Source organism: Rhagoletis zephyria, unplaced genomic scaffold (genome assembly GCF_001687245.7).
Source record: "Rhagoletis zephyria isolate East Lansing unplaced genomic scaffold, Rhagoletis_zephyria_1.1 Rzeph_scaffold_00064, whole genome shotgun sequence".
NCBI lineage: Eukaryota > Metazoa > Arthropoda > Insecta > Diptera > Tephritidae > Rhagoletis > Rhagoletis zephyria.
The window spans coordinates 150,528-169,593 of NW_016157148.1; the positions used below are offsets into that span (position 1 = coordinate 150,528).

Below are 19,066 nucleotides of genomic sequence, written 5' to 3' on the forward strand. Positions count from 1 at the left end.
TCTTTGTGGAAGAAACTGCGACAAGCCGTCAGCGAAAAAAAATCATCAAAAATCGATGGGATTTTTTAGCGACTTGAAACTTGCACATTATTTAAAGTTTAATGGTCTACAAATCTGCATAGTAAATTTTTCTAAAAATTCTGAATAAAAAGCTGGAAATTGAAAGTTGTTGAAAGTTTGCAACTTTTTTTTGCACAGATTTTGGAAATTCAATTTATAGGTGTGGTTTTTGTTAGACAGTGAGTTTGGCTGTTATAAAAAACTATAAACATTAAATAAACCAAAGAAAAATAAAAAAAAAATCTTCATACATTAAGCACCTAAAACGGACGGCTAAGGCTGTACATTAGGGAGGTCCAAAATGCATGTGAAAAATAAAGTCGGAATTTTTATGCTCTCAACCCCTAGGATTGTTCTATACCGAATAAATATACCCCTATTTTTTATTTTGAAATCAAAAAATTTTTAGACGTCGCTCAAAGCGCCCAAAGTTTTCCGTGTATTTTTAAATGGAAAAAAAGTTTTCGTAGAAATGGTATAGAATTCTAAAAAACCAATATTTATCTATCGGAAAACTCTTTTCATCTGCAGAAGATTCCCAATAATAATAACCAAATGGTTATTTAACCAAAAAAAAAATTGTTAAATAAACAATTGGGTATTATTATTAAAAGTCTCCTGAAGAGAACCAGAGTCGAAAGTATTGATTTTCAAGAATTCTATACCATTTCTACGAAAAGTTGTTTTTTCCCCATATAAAAATACATGGAAAACTTAGAGCGCTTGAGCGACCTCTAAATATTTTTTGATTTTAAAATAAAAAAATGGGGTATACTTTTTTTCGATATAGAACAATCCTAGGGGGTGAGAGCATTATAATTCCGACTTTACTGTTTTTGGACCGACCACCCTACTGTACATATATATTATCGACACAGCAAAAATTAAAATTTCAATAATTTCCACTTTACAGTTTTTGGTCCACCCTGCTGTACATATATATTATCGACACAGCAAAATTTACAATTTCAATAAGCAGACCAATTTTTGTGCTGTGTGCACTTTGGAAATGTTCCTGAACTGTATTCCGATACCATTCAGCCGCTACTTAAAAAAATTGGGTTAATTTATTTCCTATTTGAATGTTCAAAAAAGCAAACCCATTAGATACTACATAAGTACACATATTAGGTATAACTACGCATGTATGTACATTAGATCGCACCACCTTAGAAGCAAACAAAAAAGTTCGTCGTACTCCAATGAATCTAAAGTAATTTTGCAAGGTATTTAAAAAATAAAAAATTTTATTTTGGTCAAACCTAGGGGGTCGACTTTTTGCATTTTTCGGTGACACCATTTAGTAAAAATTTTTTTTCATAGTTTACTTGATAATCAAAATACTTCCTCAGTTAAAGTTTCAAGATTTTTGGTGAGCTTAAATTGACTGACATTAGGGTAACACTTTAGTGTGATAAGAACTAAGATCTGGCCGGTAAGTGTGCAACTAAAACGGGGTACTTTAGGTCAATGAATTTTGGCACACAAAAATTTTCTCCTCGATGCGTGAACATCGATAAATCTTCAAATTTTTTCTCGAGTTATTTCTTGCCTTTTATGTAAAATCTCGACTCGTGCGCCACCTATCAGGAAAAATTATGGAGCTATTCCTTTTCATGTAAGTGATACGGTCTAATGCACATATATCGATGTATATACGCAAATATGTATATCTATTTAGTACATGCATGGATTTAAAACTGCATATTCTGCATTTTAACTTTTAATGCAGCGCTCAAGGCTTGCTTAATGGCAATGCATTAAATATTTACATGACCATGGCACAACTAGTTATGTTTGTACACATGTAAGTATTTGCTTATTCTCGCAGCTTCGCTATATCAGCCTACTTAACGAAGTTAGGGTCTTCTTTTTTATGTGAAAACTTAAAATCATATATACTTTACATACAATCCGCTTCACTTGAATGTGCGCATATTATTTTTCTTTTCTTTTTAAACTTTTGTTTTATAATTCCATTTCGAATTCGTTGTCAAAATTGCTCCATTACGTCAGGATTTCGAGACGCCCCTATCATTCTCAACGTTACGTTCTCAACTCTTGTTCTCTAGCAGAACGTTCCCCAGACTCCTGTTCTTATTTGATCCTCCTTGCGAATGTTCCCGAATTGTTCTCATCTTGTTCTTGTTGAGAACGTTCCCGAGCGTTTTGTTCTCATTTTGTTCGCCTTCAAACTCCTCTCAAGACTTTTATTTCCGTTTAGTTCTTTTGCGGGAACCTTCTTGTTATTTCACTTTGTTCTCGTGCAGAACTAAACCGAAACCGGAATGCGTTCTAGGTCCCTGCTTTTGGGTCGAAATGTCTCATAATTCTGACGTGATGGAACGATTTCGAAAACGTATTCGTTTTTAGGACATTAAAATGCTTCGGTTATACTTAGCCCGATCTTTCTTTCAAAATCCTTGCAAGCCTGTGTTTGTATTCTCTTTACCGTAATACCAATAAATTAATTGGCATCCATCGTTCTTGTAACGGCTACACTCGTTATAAGAAAAATTAACGTAATCATTCGATCATGCGGTTAATATAACCTGACTATTACCATGGCCATTATCATTGCCCTCACCTATATTATTACCACTACCAACATTATATCCATTACCACTTACCATTATAATAACCGTTACCGTAATATCTTTGTGTACCGAGTTGCTTTAAAGCAGTGTTTTTTTCTCCGCGCCTATCAGCTTGCTCATAAGTTCATAACTCAGTTCAGCGATGGTTTTCTTTATTTGACTTCCGTTGCCATGGAAACACACCTAATCTACGATTATAGCTATCAACGAGAAGCCCTTACTGCAATGCCCTGCTGGGAAGCGTTCGTTTAGAAGCGCTTTTAATTTTTTTCCGGCTTGGTTATTGTTTTTTGCGATCTACAGATGTTATTTTCGAAGTGCTTGTCTGCGAAAAATTCTTAAAGCGAAACTTTTTGCAGAAAATACACAGACTTTTATATCGGTCGCATCGGTTAGCATCGTTTACGGTCTTTGCTGCACTGGCGTGATACTTTGTTGCAAGCGATCTAGCAACAAAGGAGAATTGTTTTTGTTTTTTTTTTTTTAAGTTTTGTTCGTTGCGAAACAACTCTATCTTTACTTTGAACAGCATTTTTTTGCATTGCAAATCTTTATGATTTGACATTGACATTTGCACATAAAGCTTTTTTTTTTTTGCTTTTGTATTGCTGTCTATTGTTAACTTTGCTCTTTAAACTCTACATTATATTTGTTTGCTTCTTTGTTAAGCTACTTATAGTTTGATTTTTTGTTTGCTACTATTTATTACACAAGCTCTTCCAGTTGTGCTTTAGTCGCAGGGCGTTCGGTGTTTTTCTTTTTTGGTTGTTTTTGCATTTTTTAGCTTTTTGATATGTATATATTTGTTATTATAACATTTTTGTATGCATTATGCATTTCAACAAAACAAAGCAAAAATATGCAAAGCAAAAATCGCATTGAAGATAAATATTCGCAAAATCAGAGTAAAGAAAAGTCAGCATCTTTTGCCAACCGAAAAGCCAGCCCTAGCCAACTGACCAACTAGTCGAAGAGCCATTTACTTAGTTGTCCTATAGTCAATCGATTAGCCATTTAACCATCATAGCAGCTAGCAAACAAGATCTTGGCCTTTTGCATTATTTACTATGGTCATTGCATTTGCAGCGCACTTATTTGTGTTGTGCATTTGCAAAGGTGCATTTTTATGCAAGTACTTGTGAATTCGCGCATTGACGCAACTGCAATGATGAAAGGATGTCACTACTTAACCTCTTTTTAGTGCTTCGCATCCGACGAATGTTTACGTATCGCCGTGCAACGGTCGCTCCGACTAGGTCCTATCGTACGTAAATACATATACAATGGTGGAAAAATAAATAGGGACGCGACATTTTAACACGGTTTGCCTATTTTTCTTTTGTTTGTTTAGTGGTTACTACTTTTTTTTTTTATAAAAGTGCAGCTCATTTTCTAACAAAAGCCATATAAATTCATATGTCAAGCATCATAATCAGATTTTTTTTTTAATTTTTTGAGTATGCTGTTTTTTGGTCCATTAAATTTTATAAAAAAAAAGTGTAAGTTTTATGCAGGCAATTTTTTTTACTTTTATATCTTGTAAGTATGTTCGGTATATTTTTTTCGTATAGAAAAAATACGTAATACAGTCGGAAAAAAATTATCAAAAATCAACGCGACTTTTTAACAACTTAAAACTTGCAATTTATTACTAGAATTCAAGGGGCTATAAAACTGCACACTCGAAAAAATTCAGAAAAATCTAATAAAAAAGTTGAAATTTTGCAGAATTTTTATAATTTTTATGCAAAGTTTGAAATATGAATTTGTATGGGTTTTGTTAGACAATCAGCTATACTTTTATAAGAAATAATAAATATTAAATAAACATTAGAAAAATAGGTAAAATGTTCTAAAATGTCGCGTCTCCATTTATTTTTCCACCTCTGTATGTTCTTTTATATATAAGTATGTATCGTGTACAAGCATGAGAAAACAATTTTATATTTCCTAATAGATTTTTCTTGCCTTTTTCTTAACTATCTCAAGTGCAACTCTTGAAGGCTAAACCGCTGTAAATTAATCAACACCACTTGAAGCGCGTGAATCTGTTACCCCTTTCAGGACCAACGGAAACATACATCCCAAAAAGTTTTTCCAATCATAAGAAAACGGTGGCAAATATTTTTTTCTGTTTTTTTTTGGTTTGGTTGTTATTGTTTTAAAAATAATATTTTTTTAGTTTCATTAAATTTTTGGGAACTTTTTTTTTCGTTTCATAGTTATTTTTCTTAATTTTTAGATAATATTGTGTAAAAAAGAAAAACTTTTTTTAGTACCATTTACTTTTTATTTTTTATTTTTATTTTTTTGTTATGCTTTTGAAAATTTCTTTCTTTTAAATTTTTAGATTTTATTGTTTAAAAAAGGAAAAATATTTATTTTTATTTAATTTCATTTTTAGAATCTTATATTTTTTAAATGTTATTTTTTTGGATTTTTTTAATATTTTTAATTGTATTTAATTTTTAATTACATTTCCTTTTTTGATATTATTTTATTTTCTAATTAATTTTTTTTATTAATTTTTGGTTGTTCTAAAAAGAAAAAATATATATATTTTTACTTCATTAAATTTTTACGATCTTATTAAATGTTAAAGTTTTTTTGTATCTTTTTAATAAAAATATTTTTAATCTCATTTAATTATTTAGTACTATTTCCTTCTTTTTTGGTAACATTTTACTCTTTTTCTAATTTAATTTTCTTTTATTTATTAATTTTTATGGTTCTAAAACGAAAAATATGTAAATTTTTTATAATTTAATTTAATTCTTAAAAAATTTATTGCTTAAATGCAAACAGTATAACGCTAAGACCTCTTCTTTAGCAGATCCTTCAATCAGTCTTTCGAAAGACAGTAAAGAGCTTTCAAAATAGTTGCCAGAATAGACAATTGTCTTACAAAAGACTTTTGTCTTTCGAAAGACTGTGGTAAGTTGAAAGACAATTGCTAGAATTGTCCTCTAAGTTTACTTTGTCATGTGCATATGCAACAACCTTAATGGCTTTCGATGTGGTGCGAAGCGGAAATTCGTTAAGCACAAGGTTCCATAGCAGAGGAGCTCGAAAACCATGCTGAGGGCCACTTCGTGTAGTCGTTAGCTTATTTACTGGCTTCGAAATACTTGGGATAAACCCGTGGATTACCACTAAGAATTACAATAACCTCCAGTACTTATCAAGAGAATATTTAAAAATTTTGCTTAAGTTTCAAGTCAAATAACTTAATACCATATGAAAGCACTTAAAAAACATGCGACTTAAATATACCATACCACCGATTTTGATAAAACAAACTCAGTATTATAGTTAACTTACGAAACAACTTTACTTACACATACATATGTAGATCTAATACAAACCACTTGAATACTATAATTACCCCATTAGTTTGGAAGACGATGTCGCCCGCCGGCACAATGATTGATGAGTTGCAGCCAGTTATCTAACGCATCGAGTGTTTAACGTTTGAAAAATTTACAACTTTGTCTAGCAGACATAAAACAATTTGTTACATTGCCGTTCCATTCACAGCGCGAAATTATGATTTAAATATTTAAGTATGTACGTTTTAATGTAGGTTATTAACTATATGCCATTGCCTCTGTGTATGTATGTTAGAAAAAGCAAAACATAAAAAAACTCGTAAAATATAATTTTTAAATAAAAGAAGGCATAGCATAATTGAAACTAAACAAGTCTTATCTCGCGAGTGAGTGAACGAACGCTTGACCACACCACCCGCTGAACGCCTCCCGCCTCCCGCTTTAGCACTACTAGTGTTTGTTCGTAACAAGCGACGCGCATGCGCAACGAATTAATGAATGAATGAATGAAAGTGCTCTGCGGGCGATAGATCATACATACATATGTATAATACATACTTATAGTATGTACGCAGTCATGTATTTATGTATGTAGTTTTGCTTTCCATACGGCCTATATTGATTAATGACAGACAAATAAAGCGCGCGCGCGTGCGTGGCGCGGCAAATGCTGCGCAATCCACGCTCTTTAACATTGTTCAGTATACAGTTTGATTTTTTTGCTCGTCGGTTTATTGTACTTATGTCAATCTTATATGTATTCACATATGAATGAATCTGTGTATACTATATATGTACATATGTATGTATTGCAAATGTTAATTCAAAAAACATTGCGTTAATCTGTCAACGCTCTGTTCTCTCACATTGAAGTCAGTCGTTTACCTCTTTCGGCCGGCGTTTGCTATTTTGCTATGTTTTCGCGCAACCAAATAATGTGTTAAATCTATTTCAGTAGTCAATTTACATGCTTTAATTAAGGTTTTTGCTACAAATTGTGATGCATTAGCGGGCGCGAACAATGGTTTGGCAGAACGATTAAGTTTTTTTTTTGTGAACGCGCGTTTAAATTCACAAATTAAGGTTTGAACCTTGCTTCAAATTACACCAATTTTTTTGCACGATAATTATGTTTAGCCTTAATTTTATGTGCATTAATTCCCCGTTTCAGTAAATTACACTAAATTGATTTTTTTTTCCTTTTAATTAACAAAAATTTCTGAACCGTGTCTGTATCTATCAGAATTTAGAGTCTAATAAGGTTTATTTAGAACCAGTTATGCCATATTTAGTGAAATCTGTACCTAAATATTATAAAAAATTATGCCCGAAACAGTATGCAGTGAAAGTTTTATACACTTATTTTTACTACTCCGGCGTCAAGGAATCCATTTCCATGGTCGCAAGAACCGGATGATGTTCATGATGTTTTATGTAAAAAAAGACAGAAATAAAATGTTATCTTTAATGGACTGATTATATGAAAAGTAACCTTCACCCTTTTCAACTAATCTTTAACTAAAGAACTTAAACAAAAATTAAAACGGGGTTTTCGGTTCTGGTGGTGGTGGTTTCTATGTGTTTAAAACTTTTAAAAAAGTTCATTGCATACTGTTTTCAAGCAAAAAGAGAAAAAAAATTTTATTTTTTTTAAGGCCATTTTACGCCGTTACCGCTGCAACATCTCGAATTGGCACTACTATTGCATTTAAATTCACCTACACTATTGTACCGAGTTGCCCATCTCCTTTGGGATCCGAATTTTTGTTTATCATCTCCACTATAATTAATATTACCGTTATCATTGATATTTCCTTGTTTTAGACTTAAAAGCAAAAATTTATATTTGTATTATTTATTACTCGTATTAAAAACGCATAAATTTGGGGCGAATATTGCTCCAAAATGTTGTTGTATGTATTCCATTTTCTCTTACAATTTGAGTTCAAGTTTGCATAGTGCCCTCGAAATGACCTAAGTACTTCCGAAAGTTAAGGGCAGGTGCCTTCCTATCAATGCGTTTCTTGAACTTAAGGCAATGAATATAGAAAAAACTAGATGAGCTGATTCCGGCTGCGAAGTAATGAGTGTTTAAGAAAGTTAGTCAGAATCGATGACTAAGACTTAAAAAATACATATAAAAATGATCAAAAAATATTTTTAAAGGCTGGGTAGAAGCATAGTCAGGTGTGTTTGCAACGATGCAACGAGAAGTGGCCCCTCATGTTGTCTGCAGTCCCACTTGCTCAATGAAAGCAAATATCTAGCTGGACTTTCTGAGATTGAGATCAACATGAGTTTTGCCTCCCCGCAGCTTTTCGGTGTATCGATGGTACATGATCTTAGAGGTGTAAATACCTAGCGGGGCTTCTATGAAGTTTAAAATCTAAGGTTACACTTAAGTCTGTTTAGGCGCGACTACTAACTCCAAGCGCCTAAATGCATGCTATATAAACTGCTGCGTGTTGCAAAAATTTCCTTTATCAAATTTATGATATTTTTGCACATGCACTTCTCAACTGTCATGTAATACAACTTTCTGAAGTTATAATTTGATTGCACTTCAAACAAAAGCTCGGCCTAGTCTGATGTATCCTACGGACAATTCTTCCGCAGCTTTTTGCGGCCTCTGGATGGCTTACAACAGAAGTGGTAACAGATGGCCACAGTGCCTACCCATTACTTTTTGGTCAATTTTTTTATTTTTTTTTTTTTGTTATAAATACATGCAAACATACTGGTCTCCCCTCTCACTGAGTTCATCATAGTCAGTAGCCTTAAAGCTTGTTCTATTTCTTTGCAGTTCTGTGTTTTTCTTGGAATCTTTTCTGTAAACTTTTTTTATATAGTTAATGCTATGAAAACGAAAACCATGCACTACTAAATCTAACCTTTTTAACTATTCTTATCTGGAAACACCATCGTTTTCAATTTCTATTAATACTCAGCTTCGTCTAAAATTTCAAAAAGAAATTTACACGCAACAAACAAACAAACGGAAAGCGGTACGAAACAGCACCGAGAAGCGCACGAATTTTACTTTTTTCTAAAATAAACAATTTCACTAATTTTCTTATTATTAATTTTCTCCATCTCAGCAAATTGTAGCAACACGCGTTAAAATGATGAAAAAAACTTTAAATAAATAAAGTAAAAGCGAGGACAGACAACTACGCATGAAATCGCCACGTCTAGAAAACTACTAACCAAAAAAAAAAAAAAAAACCAAATACTAAACAAAGCACCTAATAGACTGTTTGATTTAAAAACTTGCCAATGACAAGACGTGTTTACACCTAAATTAAGCGCAATTAGCGATTTTATAAACGCCCATGCGCACTGAAAGTATTTCGAGCGGACGCAACTGCACCGCATCCGCATACGCCACTGCCACAGCATCCGCTGTGTGTGCAACGGCAGTAACAGCTGGCGCAACAAATATGGCAACCATGCCAGTCGTCTGGTGTACAGATCCAAATTCAGAGAATAAACAGCCCACAGCTTTCGCGCTTCACGGCATTCAATTGCAGGGTAATGTGACTGAGAAACAGGTATTGGCGTTGCGCGAGTTGGTGAATGCCGCCGCCGAGGGTAGACTCATATTGCCGGCTGATGGCACATTTGTGCTGCTCGACAGCGGCATCAGCATCGAAAGTTCGATAGTGAAAAGCAATGGTGACAGCGTCGATGCGGATGGCAACAAAGAGAATGCAGCGCATAATGTGGTAGCTAATGTGACAAATGCCAGCGGCTTAGATGAGAAGCAGACTAAAAACACCTATATACTTATGCCTGTGGCAACAACAAAGCAGCGCGCATCACAACAACAACAACAACACCAGCCATCAGAAAACGCATCGCAAATAGATGTAGGCGCGGAGCTACAAGAGAAGTTGAAGATGGAAAAAGTGCAGCAAGTAGAAGTGGCAGAGCAATTTGGCGACGAAGAATTCGAGCCAAAATACTCGACATTCACGCCGCCTAGTTCCAATTATGGCGACGATGTGCTCTACGAATTTCTCTGCTGCGCCAAATGTATGAATGAAACCTACGCGTCCCGGTGTCAAGCATCTGCGGCGTTCTCTGCGTGTGCGCGAAAACGCTACAGCAGCTGTCAGTATGCTACGGATGCGCTTGCACCCAAAGGTAATGAAAGTAGGCGCGCTTTAGCTGCAGAACGACTACAACGATTACTCAGAACTTCCGGTCGCACTAGCGCCCTCGTCGATTGGGGCGCAATGTCGGCGGCGTCGAACGCAAGAGCAAATGGAATGCCCACGCCATTAGATGATCCTGTATACAGTATTGCTAATAAGTACACGCGCCGGTATCAGCGCAAGCATGGTCTTAACCCTGCCTCAGCATTAGGCGCACGTAATCGACAAAATCGACGCAAATTACCTATGCAAAGCGTAAAAATCTTTCATAATCGTTGCACTGCAATCACAAATGGCAGCAGCAGTGGTGGTGGTGGTGGTGGTGGTGTTGGCGGTGGTAATGGAGGCAGTAGTGTAAGCAATAGTCGGAGCAATAAAATTGGCTGCATTCCATTGTCGGTGATATCGACGCTACCCACTTATGCGAAGCTGAATAATAAACAAACCGACAAAAAAGCGCCATCGCAGCCGAACAGTCGTGATTTGGAAGTAGAGGAGCATAGTGCAGGAATGACAGTGCCATCAGAGAGAAATAACAAAAGCGCAAAGGTGTCATGTCCACATGAAGCCAGCACTGCGGTAGCGGGCGATGATAAACAAACCAACTGTGATACACTAATGGAAGAGGTAGCCGCTGCTGAAGTAGTAAGAGATCTAATTAGTTTCGATGATGATGATGATAACGCAGAGCTAAAGACGACTAGCAATGCCGGCGTTGGGTGGCAAAACCTTGCTTGTGCTACGAAGGCCTTCGATTTGCTGTGTGCGCCCAACAAAGAGTTGACGCCGTCGTCCGTCATAGCCAGCGAATGCGATCACGATCGCGAGCACGAAGTCGACACCAACGACTGCAACCTTCCACTATCAGCAGATGAGCTTTGCATGCAAATTAGCAACGAATCAGCCAAATTAGCGGAGACCGCGACAACGGCAAACGCCGACGACGTTGGCACAGCTGGTGTGGCCGATGCTGCCGCGGTGGCCGCACAGGCGCACAGCAACAGTTCAAGTAGAAAAACGAGTTTCGATTCAACTTGCACCATCAGTTCAATGGATTCTGGTTTCATTGAGATGCAGAATAAATTGGAGAGTTCACTACAGGGTGCGGCCGGTGCTATATTGCACGCCGCAGCTGCTGCTACGTGCGCCTCCGCTGCGAATGCGCGGCCCTCATTAGCGCAAATTTTTGATGGTGTCTGCAGTGCGACGGGTTCGGAAAATTCTAATACACCAGAGTGTGGTACTGCAAAACATGTAGCTGCGAGCAATGGCGAATCTTGCGACGCGCCGGAGAAAATCGCGCGCCTCTACTATAAGGAATGTCTTACACAGTCGCGCAACCGGCGCAAATCGTACGAAGAATTCAAGGCGATGTTTGCCGCAGCGGCACAAATGGAAGGCGCAAACAATGCGGTGGCAACGGCGGCGGCGGCGGAAATATTGGCGCGTCGCAAAGCGCTGCAGGTACGTAGCGGCGGCAGCTGTGAAAAGGAAATACAATATGGCACGTCAATGGCAACGCCAACAACAACTGCAATGTGCGCAGCTACACCGATGGCAACAATGTCGAATGCATTAGAATCGATATCAGAAACGGCTGTAACCACTGCGGAGGGAGGTGGTGTTGGCATGCCAGTTGCCGCGTCTACACTTGCCTATCACAATAACTCCGCTGCGATCAATGAGTGGAACACATTTGCTGTTGTGAATAGCGACACGAAACCGGATTGTGTAAACAAGTTTGCGGTGGGCACAGCTGAAACGAATACTGCTGACGTGTCCGCCTCACTGACACCACCATCGGCGACAAGCGCGGTGGCGACGGCATTACAACAACGGTCAACCACAGAAATTTTGCGTAAGAATTCCGATTTTCTATCGCAAATACTCGACCAGAAACTGCTCGCTGCCAAAGAGAAAGAAAAAGCACACATACGCCGCAAATCATACGAGGAGTTCAAACGTTTGATGCGCGAATGTGAAGCGATGGATGTGGCGGAAAAGTGCAGTGATGCAACAGAAAGTGCAACCACTGGCTCACCGACCCCATTTAAACGTCAAAATTCGCGGCATCGCAAGAGTTACGCATCATTTTTGCTAATGCGACGCAACTCGCTGAAAGAACAACAAAAACCTACGAACACTGGAAGCTCTAACGCCGTCGTCTCACCACTGGCAGAGTGCAATGATGCTGCCGCAACAGCTGACTTGCAGCTACAAAGCAACACCGGAGCCATTGTGCCATCAGCGACAGCGCCATGCATCAATAAAGCTGTCGTCGGCGGCAGCGTTGGCAGTAATTATAGACGCAACTTTAAAATCTACGATAAGCTTGTTTATGGCACCATTTATGACATCATACAACGCAAGAATGACATTTACAATCTTACTTACCATAAATATGACAAATATATGACATACGGCACCATTTATGAGATTTTGCACCGCAAGACATCGCAAGCATCGTCCACCGCGTCGTCAGTCACAAGTGCGGGCGATTTCTTTCAGCGCAAAAGTCTATCGGCTATTTTAGAAAAAGATGGCTTGGCTGTACGTGAAAGGAAAGCTAGTACTTCCAAAAGCGAAAAGGACAAAGAAGACAAAGAATGCAGAGAAAAGAACAAGTCATTAATGCCAACAATGATTTACGATATTATACAAAAGCAGCAACAGCGGCAAACGCAAGCTCAAACGATGGATGCTCACGTTGCCACAGGGAGCACCGCTAGCGAACCAAATGCGGTCACCTTGACCACAAATACTCCTTCCTTGTCGGCGCATTTGGGCAGCGGTCGCAAATATGGTACGATTTATGACATTTTACAAATGGAGAAATCGGATGCCAGCACGACTACAGCTGCTATAACCACGTCGCACCCAGAATCCAAGAATCGTTTTATTGTCAGCAAAATCGATGAAGCTGCTGTCATGCAGCCATCAGGTGTCAGTGGCGGCGGCGTTGGCGACCACAGAGTGCACCAACACATAGAAACTGCAGTTCACAGTGCGGAGCACACAACATCCGCAGATAAGCTGCAAAGCGAAGATGTCGCCGCCCATTGTGATTCGCAAAAGTCTACTAAGCCATCAAAGCCAAACAAAATGAGAAGACTGTCTAATATGTTGTCTTATAGCAAGCAACATACCAAGTCTGAGAAGTCATCAAGCAGCGAGCGCAACGATGAACAACCGGAACCTGCTGAATCGCAAAAAGTTGATGACGCGTCCGCTTCAAAGAAGCCAGCACAACACAAACGCCGCATTGGCCTGTCTCAACTGTTGCCGCTGGACAGCGAAGAGTTGTACGCGCGCATTATAGCACAAAATCGCGCCACCACCTCAACCATAGCAGGCAAGTTGGCAAACGGCGCTGGTGCACCCATCATGAAATCCAGTTCACTAGACGGCATCTCCGCGGCAGCTGCCGCTTTGGTCTCACCGCCTGACACACCTTCGCCGCCCTCACCGCGACGCAGCCTTAAGCAACATAATTGCCTGCATCTTCTTAACGCACCGGCCGCACAGCAACGCACCACACTCGTCAAGAAACTATCGCTAGATAGCTTCGAAGCGAGTACGTCGCGCAAAGATCGCTCGCCGTTGCGTCGTTGGTCCAATCAAATGCCTGTCAAATGCAAATGTATGCCAGTCAGTGATTCGCGTGAAGGTTCACCGATTTCGTTGGCGAGTAGCAACGAAGATTTGTGTACATGCGCGGCTGCTGTCATTGAAGCGCGCGCTGAACAACAACGCCAACAAGAACGCGCGCAACAGCATTTCAGTCGGCTGCTTCATCATCAGCCACTGCAGCATAGAAATACGTGCCCGAATTTCTTGATTTTTAAAGCGAATACAACAGCAACAGAGGCATCAGCCGCTACACTATTGCCATCGTCATTGTCGTTTTCTTCGTCTTCGTCTTGTGTCGGTAATGCCGATTGTGCTTGCGCGTCACTGGATAATTTCAAAAACTTCAGACTGAATGCACCGTCTAATGCCAAAGCGAACGCGAATAATAGCAACAAAGTTGTAGCGTCCGCAGCAGTACCGTCAACGAAGGGCGGCGGCGGTAGCTCAGCGCCGCTGTTGCTGGCCAAGAAAGCCAAGTCTCGCCGCTTGTCGGAGTTTACGCGCGGTGAATTTCTAAACGAAAAACCGTAAGTTTTGTGCAGAAATGTTTAAAATTTGATTGTATTTAATTTACAGCAGTCACTTAAAACTAATTTATTCTCATTCTCCGATTAATTTGCAAGTATGTATTAAATTGGTAAAATACCCAAATTTTCTAAAAATAAGTTAGATGAGGTTTTGCAGTTTGCCCAAGGCCTAGAAGGGGCGGCACACTAATGTAAGCCATCAAAAGTGATTCGATCATATCACGAGAGGTACTGCTGACCCCATTAGAAAAGCAACGATGCATTGCTAGAACTGTGTGACACCACATCGGGGATCCCTATTCTAGCCAAATCAACCCTCTTGTAGTTTACATAAATGCTGGAAAATATAAGCCTTACTAAGAAATATTCGAACGCAATAGAAAAATAGTTCAAATAATTAACGGCTAAGAATCCAAAATCCTTATTGCCGATTGGTTATCATTAAAAATGTTTACATGCCTTATGGACGTCTAACAATCGAGCAACTAATCGACTGCTTAGCTACCTCTGCCTAAAACAAACAACAGTCGCCTTGAAGTCTAAACTTAGAGAGTTGTGGCCTCATCCTTCGAAGAGAGCAACTGTTGCTTGGAGCCAGTCTAGTGATAAGGTGTGGTGATTCAAAACGCGTCACAGTTTCCAATAAAGGGGGTCCGGTATACTCTCTCTAGGTGTCTAATAGCATAGACCGACGGTCGCTTTGATCCGGATCAATTCGTTTATTCGTAGTTACTGCAGTTGATCCGGATTAGGTCCCAGAGTTAATACTCAAAATTAATGGAGGCGAGTATTGCATGTTCTTTGTATTCTACGTTCTCTGAGTTTTGGGCATTACTATCTAAAATAATAATATGGTGACTGAATTACCAAAGACGTGGTAGAGGTCGAGGCTAGTTTTGCATATATGTACTCTATATGCCATGCTCTCTGAGCAAACAAGTAAGCAAACAAAGAAAACGAGTTTGGTGACCGTGGTAGCTGCCCAATCAACAATAATATCGCCTGTCAGGGTACAACTTTGATTATATAAACTGCGCCATTAATCCGGATTAACGTTGCCGTCTGTCTATTCTATATAACTCACTTTATACTATACATTATGGCCTTAGATATGGACTGTAGTTAGAAAATATTCATGGTGAAACGAATACAGAAGGTGACACTGATTGTGATACCGCTAACTCTCTCTTGAAAATTTTGACAGAAATATAACGTCATAGGAGATTTTGTGTATTGCCTGTGTAATATACATATGCAAAACATCTACATACTAATAGATCTCTCTCAGCTCTCTCCACCCGAAAACCTGCGATGACGTCATATTCACGTTACTCTCTCGAATTTCACATCCATCAGCGCAATCTTATATGCTTTCGGTCTTGGAAAATATTATTACTGTAAAATGTTCTCTTCAATAGTAATGTTAGATAGTACGCAACTCTATGTCTCTATACACACTGGTCCACTGTTAAATAGCGGGCCTGCTTGCCCACGGGTTGGCTTGAAGACAGTCCCCATTCGGTAATTGTTTCAAAGAATTTACAAAAATGATGTACATATACACAACCAATTAACAGCTAAAAATTTACGGAGAAACGATATTCATCAATGAATTTGCAGACATCGGATGAACAAGAAAATCAAACAAAAAGTGCCGAGCGAAAGTCTCCAAATATTTAAATTAAGTCAACAATGTTATTAAGTTGAATATTCACATCGCCTCCATTTATTGCAAAATTCATCAATGAGCATTCGAGGCAAAAATTAGCATAAAAATATTTGTACATAATACTAAAATAATGCACACGCTGGCACACAAAAGTACACATCATTGTGAAAAACCTGTGCTAATAGTCATTGTATTCTATGAATGGAATGCCAAACGTCATTTTTGCATTCGATTTCCAATAACAATGTATCTATGTATCTTCATTAACATGGAAATCGCCAGACAGATGAATGATAATAAATTCGCAATTTTCGTAAATTATACATATGTCAGAATATGCCTATTTTTTTTTTTATAAAAATATAGTTCGCTCAACAGCAAAAACCATAAGAATCAATAACTTCATACAGAACACGGAGGGAAAATGCAAGAAAATGCAAGAAATTCCAAGAAATTTTCAATTTTTCAGTTCGATTTCTTACAAAAACTTTGAGTAAGCAGTTGTTTAGCCCATTAGATTTTAGTAATGAAATGCAAGTGTAAAGTCGATAAACATTACCGTTGATTTTAGAGAATTTTTTTTTTGCCAAGGATGTTGGACAATTTCTGTTTTTAATGGAAGAAGGTATACTAAAGTTTAATGGGCTGCAAAACTATTAACTGAAAATTTTTCAAAGAAATCGAATAGAAAATTTTAAAATTTCAATGAACATTTTTTACAATTTCCCGAGTTCTGTATGAAATAAAAAAAAAAAAAAATCATTCTTGTCGTTTTTGGCTGTTGAATGAACTTTATTTTTATAGAAAAGTAAGAAAAGTGTGGCATGAAAAATTCAAATAAATAAAATCGTCAAAATGTCAGGGTATGCATTTGTTTGACGCTGACTGTGTGCGCAAAAATATGAGTGCGTTAGTAAGGCAACAATGATGATTGGCCGTTTTGTAGTGGACGACAAAAAACCCTTAATAATGAATTAAAATTCGATAAAAATTACTATGCAAGCAATGTAAAATACATACCTACATATATATAAGTATGTATTTGTATTCGTACATTAATTCTCAATTCAAATGTAGCAAAAAACATGCAAACTTACATACATACATATATATATGTATACATATGTACATCTAATCATACATTGCTACGATTATGTAGGTGGGGTAGCGGCGTTTAATGCTTCTGTAAAATTAGGTCATGTTAATAAGTTTGTATTTCGGCCTATTAGCGTGCATTTTAAATGCTACTATTTATACTAAAAACGAGGGCATATTATTTGTAGTATGTACTCTAAAATCATTTTATGATAGTTATTTGAAAACAAACATTATGCGGAAGGTTACATGATTACGAGGGGAAATACCATGACAAGCGAGGGTTGGATTTTAAATTGCTATAAATTAAGTTACGACTTTGCCTATTTTTGTATTGTATGATTCAGCTTTTATGAACTTTAAAGAACGTATAAAATTAGACAGGTTCGAAAAAAAAATAAACTTTGGGAATTACTTCCAATGATAATGATTATTATGGTTAAAACTTTGTTATCAAAACACCTAAAAGTTTAATGGCTGGCTATTTTTTTTTTTGTTAATGTTAACTTTTACGAAAAAATGCCTACAAAAAAATATTAAATCACGGTTTTCGTTAGACCAGCTTTTTTCTAGCAATAGGCATATTAGACTGTCCCGATAAACCTAAGTTGTTTTTGTTATTAACGCATAACCCTTCAGTTTATTGGTTTTGTCTTAAAAACTATCCAAATAAAATTGTATGCAATTCGGATCACGGCAACCCGTGTCGACTTGCAGTCAAAAATCCTGTGAATACATATAAGGATATTAAAGGATAAAAATTTCACAGGATATTTTTTAAAAAATTTCAACCCTGCCATCCTATTAAAACTTCAGAGTTGCAGATTTTTACTATAAATGCGTTTAGATATGGGAAACATTTCCCGTTTCCATAGTGTTCATGGATGATTTGGTAGCTTTAACTCAAGTTATTAACTAAACTGCATTCAATGCAGTGTTCAAATGATTGACGTCTATATAATTCAGATCAATATTTACTTTGATAGCCAGGAAACTGCAGTGGTGAGAAACTGGCTACAAAAAGTAATTTTGGAATTGTAAATAGATATTGAATGCAGAATGGTTGGGCATACAATGGACTGATTGCCTGTGAACTGGTTTTGCATGAATAGGCCTCATCTAAGGTATTTCTCGCTCAGAGCCAAGGCAGCTCATTTGGCATACAAAGCCACAACTCTCAATTTTATTTGAGAACAACCCTAGTGAAATTTCCCGGCGAATAATTTTCTAGATTATTTTAACCTTCTAGCGACCTTGCAAATACCACTTTATTCAGACTTTCGCGAAAACGGGGTCAAAACGACCCTTTCGTGAGAGAGCTAATGGCTTAAAATGTTTTAAAAAATTATTCCTCATAAAATACAGAAGGATTTGGAGGTTTTATTAAATAGATATATCATTCTTAGTTGGAATCATTTCGCCCCAAAAATGATGTTGCACTGCGTAATTGGCCAGGAATTTAATAAATCGGTTGAATAGTTTACAAGTCAATGCAAACATTAATTTATATTTTGTATACCTACATTCATAAGTATATACATATATATATATATATATATATATATATATATATACATTAGGGTTATCCAACACTTTTTCCAGCCTTTCTTTCGAAACATTAATTTTCCAGTGCATTTTTGGATCACCCTAATATACATATTTAGTATCTATATGTAGATATGCATGTGAATTGTACGACAATCGGATTGATTACCAATTTCAAGAACGTAACCAAGTAGTTATTTATGTACGTACATAAATATACTTGCGGTCTAACTACCTGTAAATGTGTTTTTATAATAAGCCTTGGCAACTGGCATGCCACCGATCAACGTGACAAAGATACGGCAACAACTTACTGCAAATGCATACTACCATACAAACATTTCCTGCTGACATCCATCACATGGATTCATTGCCGATAAAGTTACCCAAAGTGTAGCCAATAAATTAAGGTTATACAACAAAATCAGGCAGCAAAACAAACAGATCAAATTAAGTT

At 37.3% G+C, this 19,066-nt stretch overlaps 1 protein-coding gene across 4 annotated transcripts in view; it reads left to right on the top strand.

Moving 5' to 3' along the window:
• The window catches only part of LOC108370808 (uncharacterized), a 98,942-nt gene that overhangs the window by 26,933 nt on the left and 52,943 nt on the right, over window positions 1-19,066 (top strand). For all 4 annotated transcript variants that reach the window (XM_017626233.1, XM_017626220.1, XM_017626239.1 and 1 more), the window contains exon 3: window positions 9,085-14,300. In XM_017626233.1, the coding sequence (XP_017481722.1) occupies window positions 9,319-14,300 (4,982 nt within the window). In that variant the 5' untranslated portion in view covers window positions 9,085-9,318. The remainder of the gene's footprint in view (window positions 1-9,084; window positions 14,301-19,066) is intronic.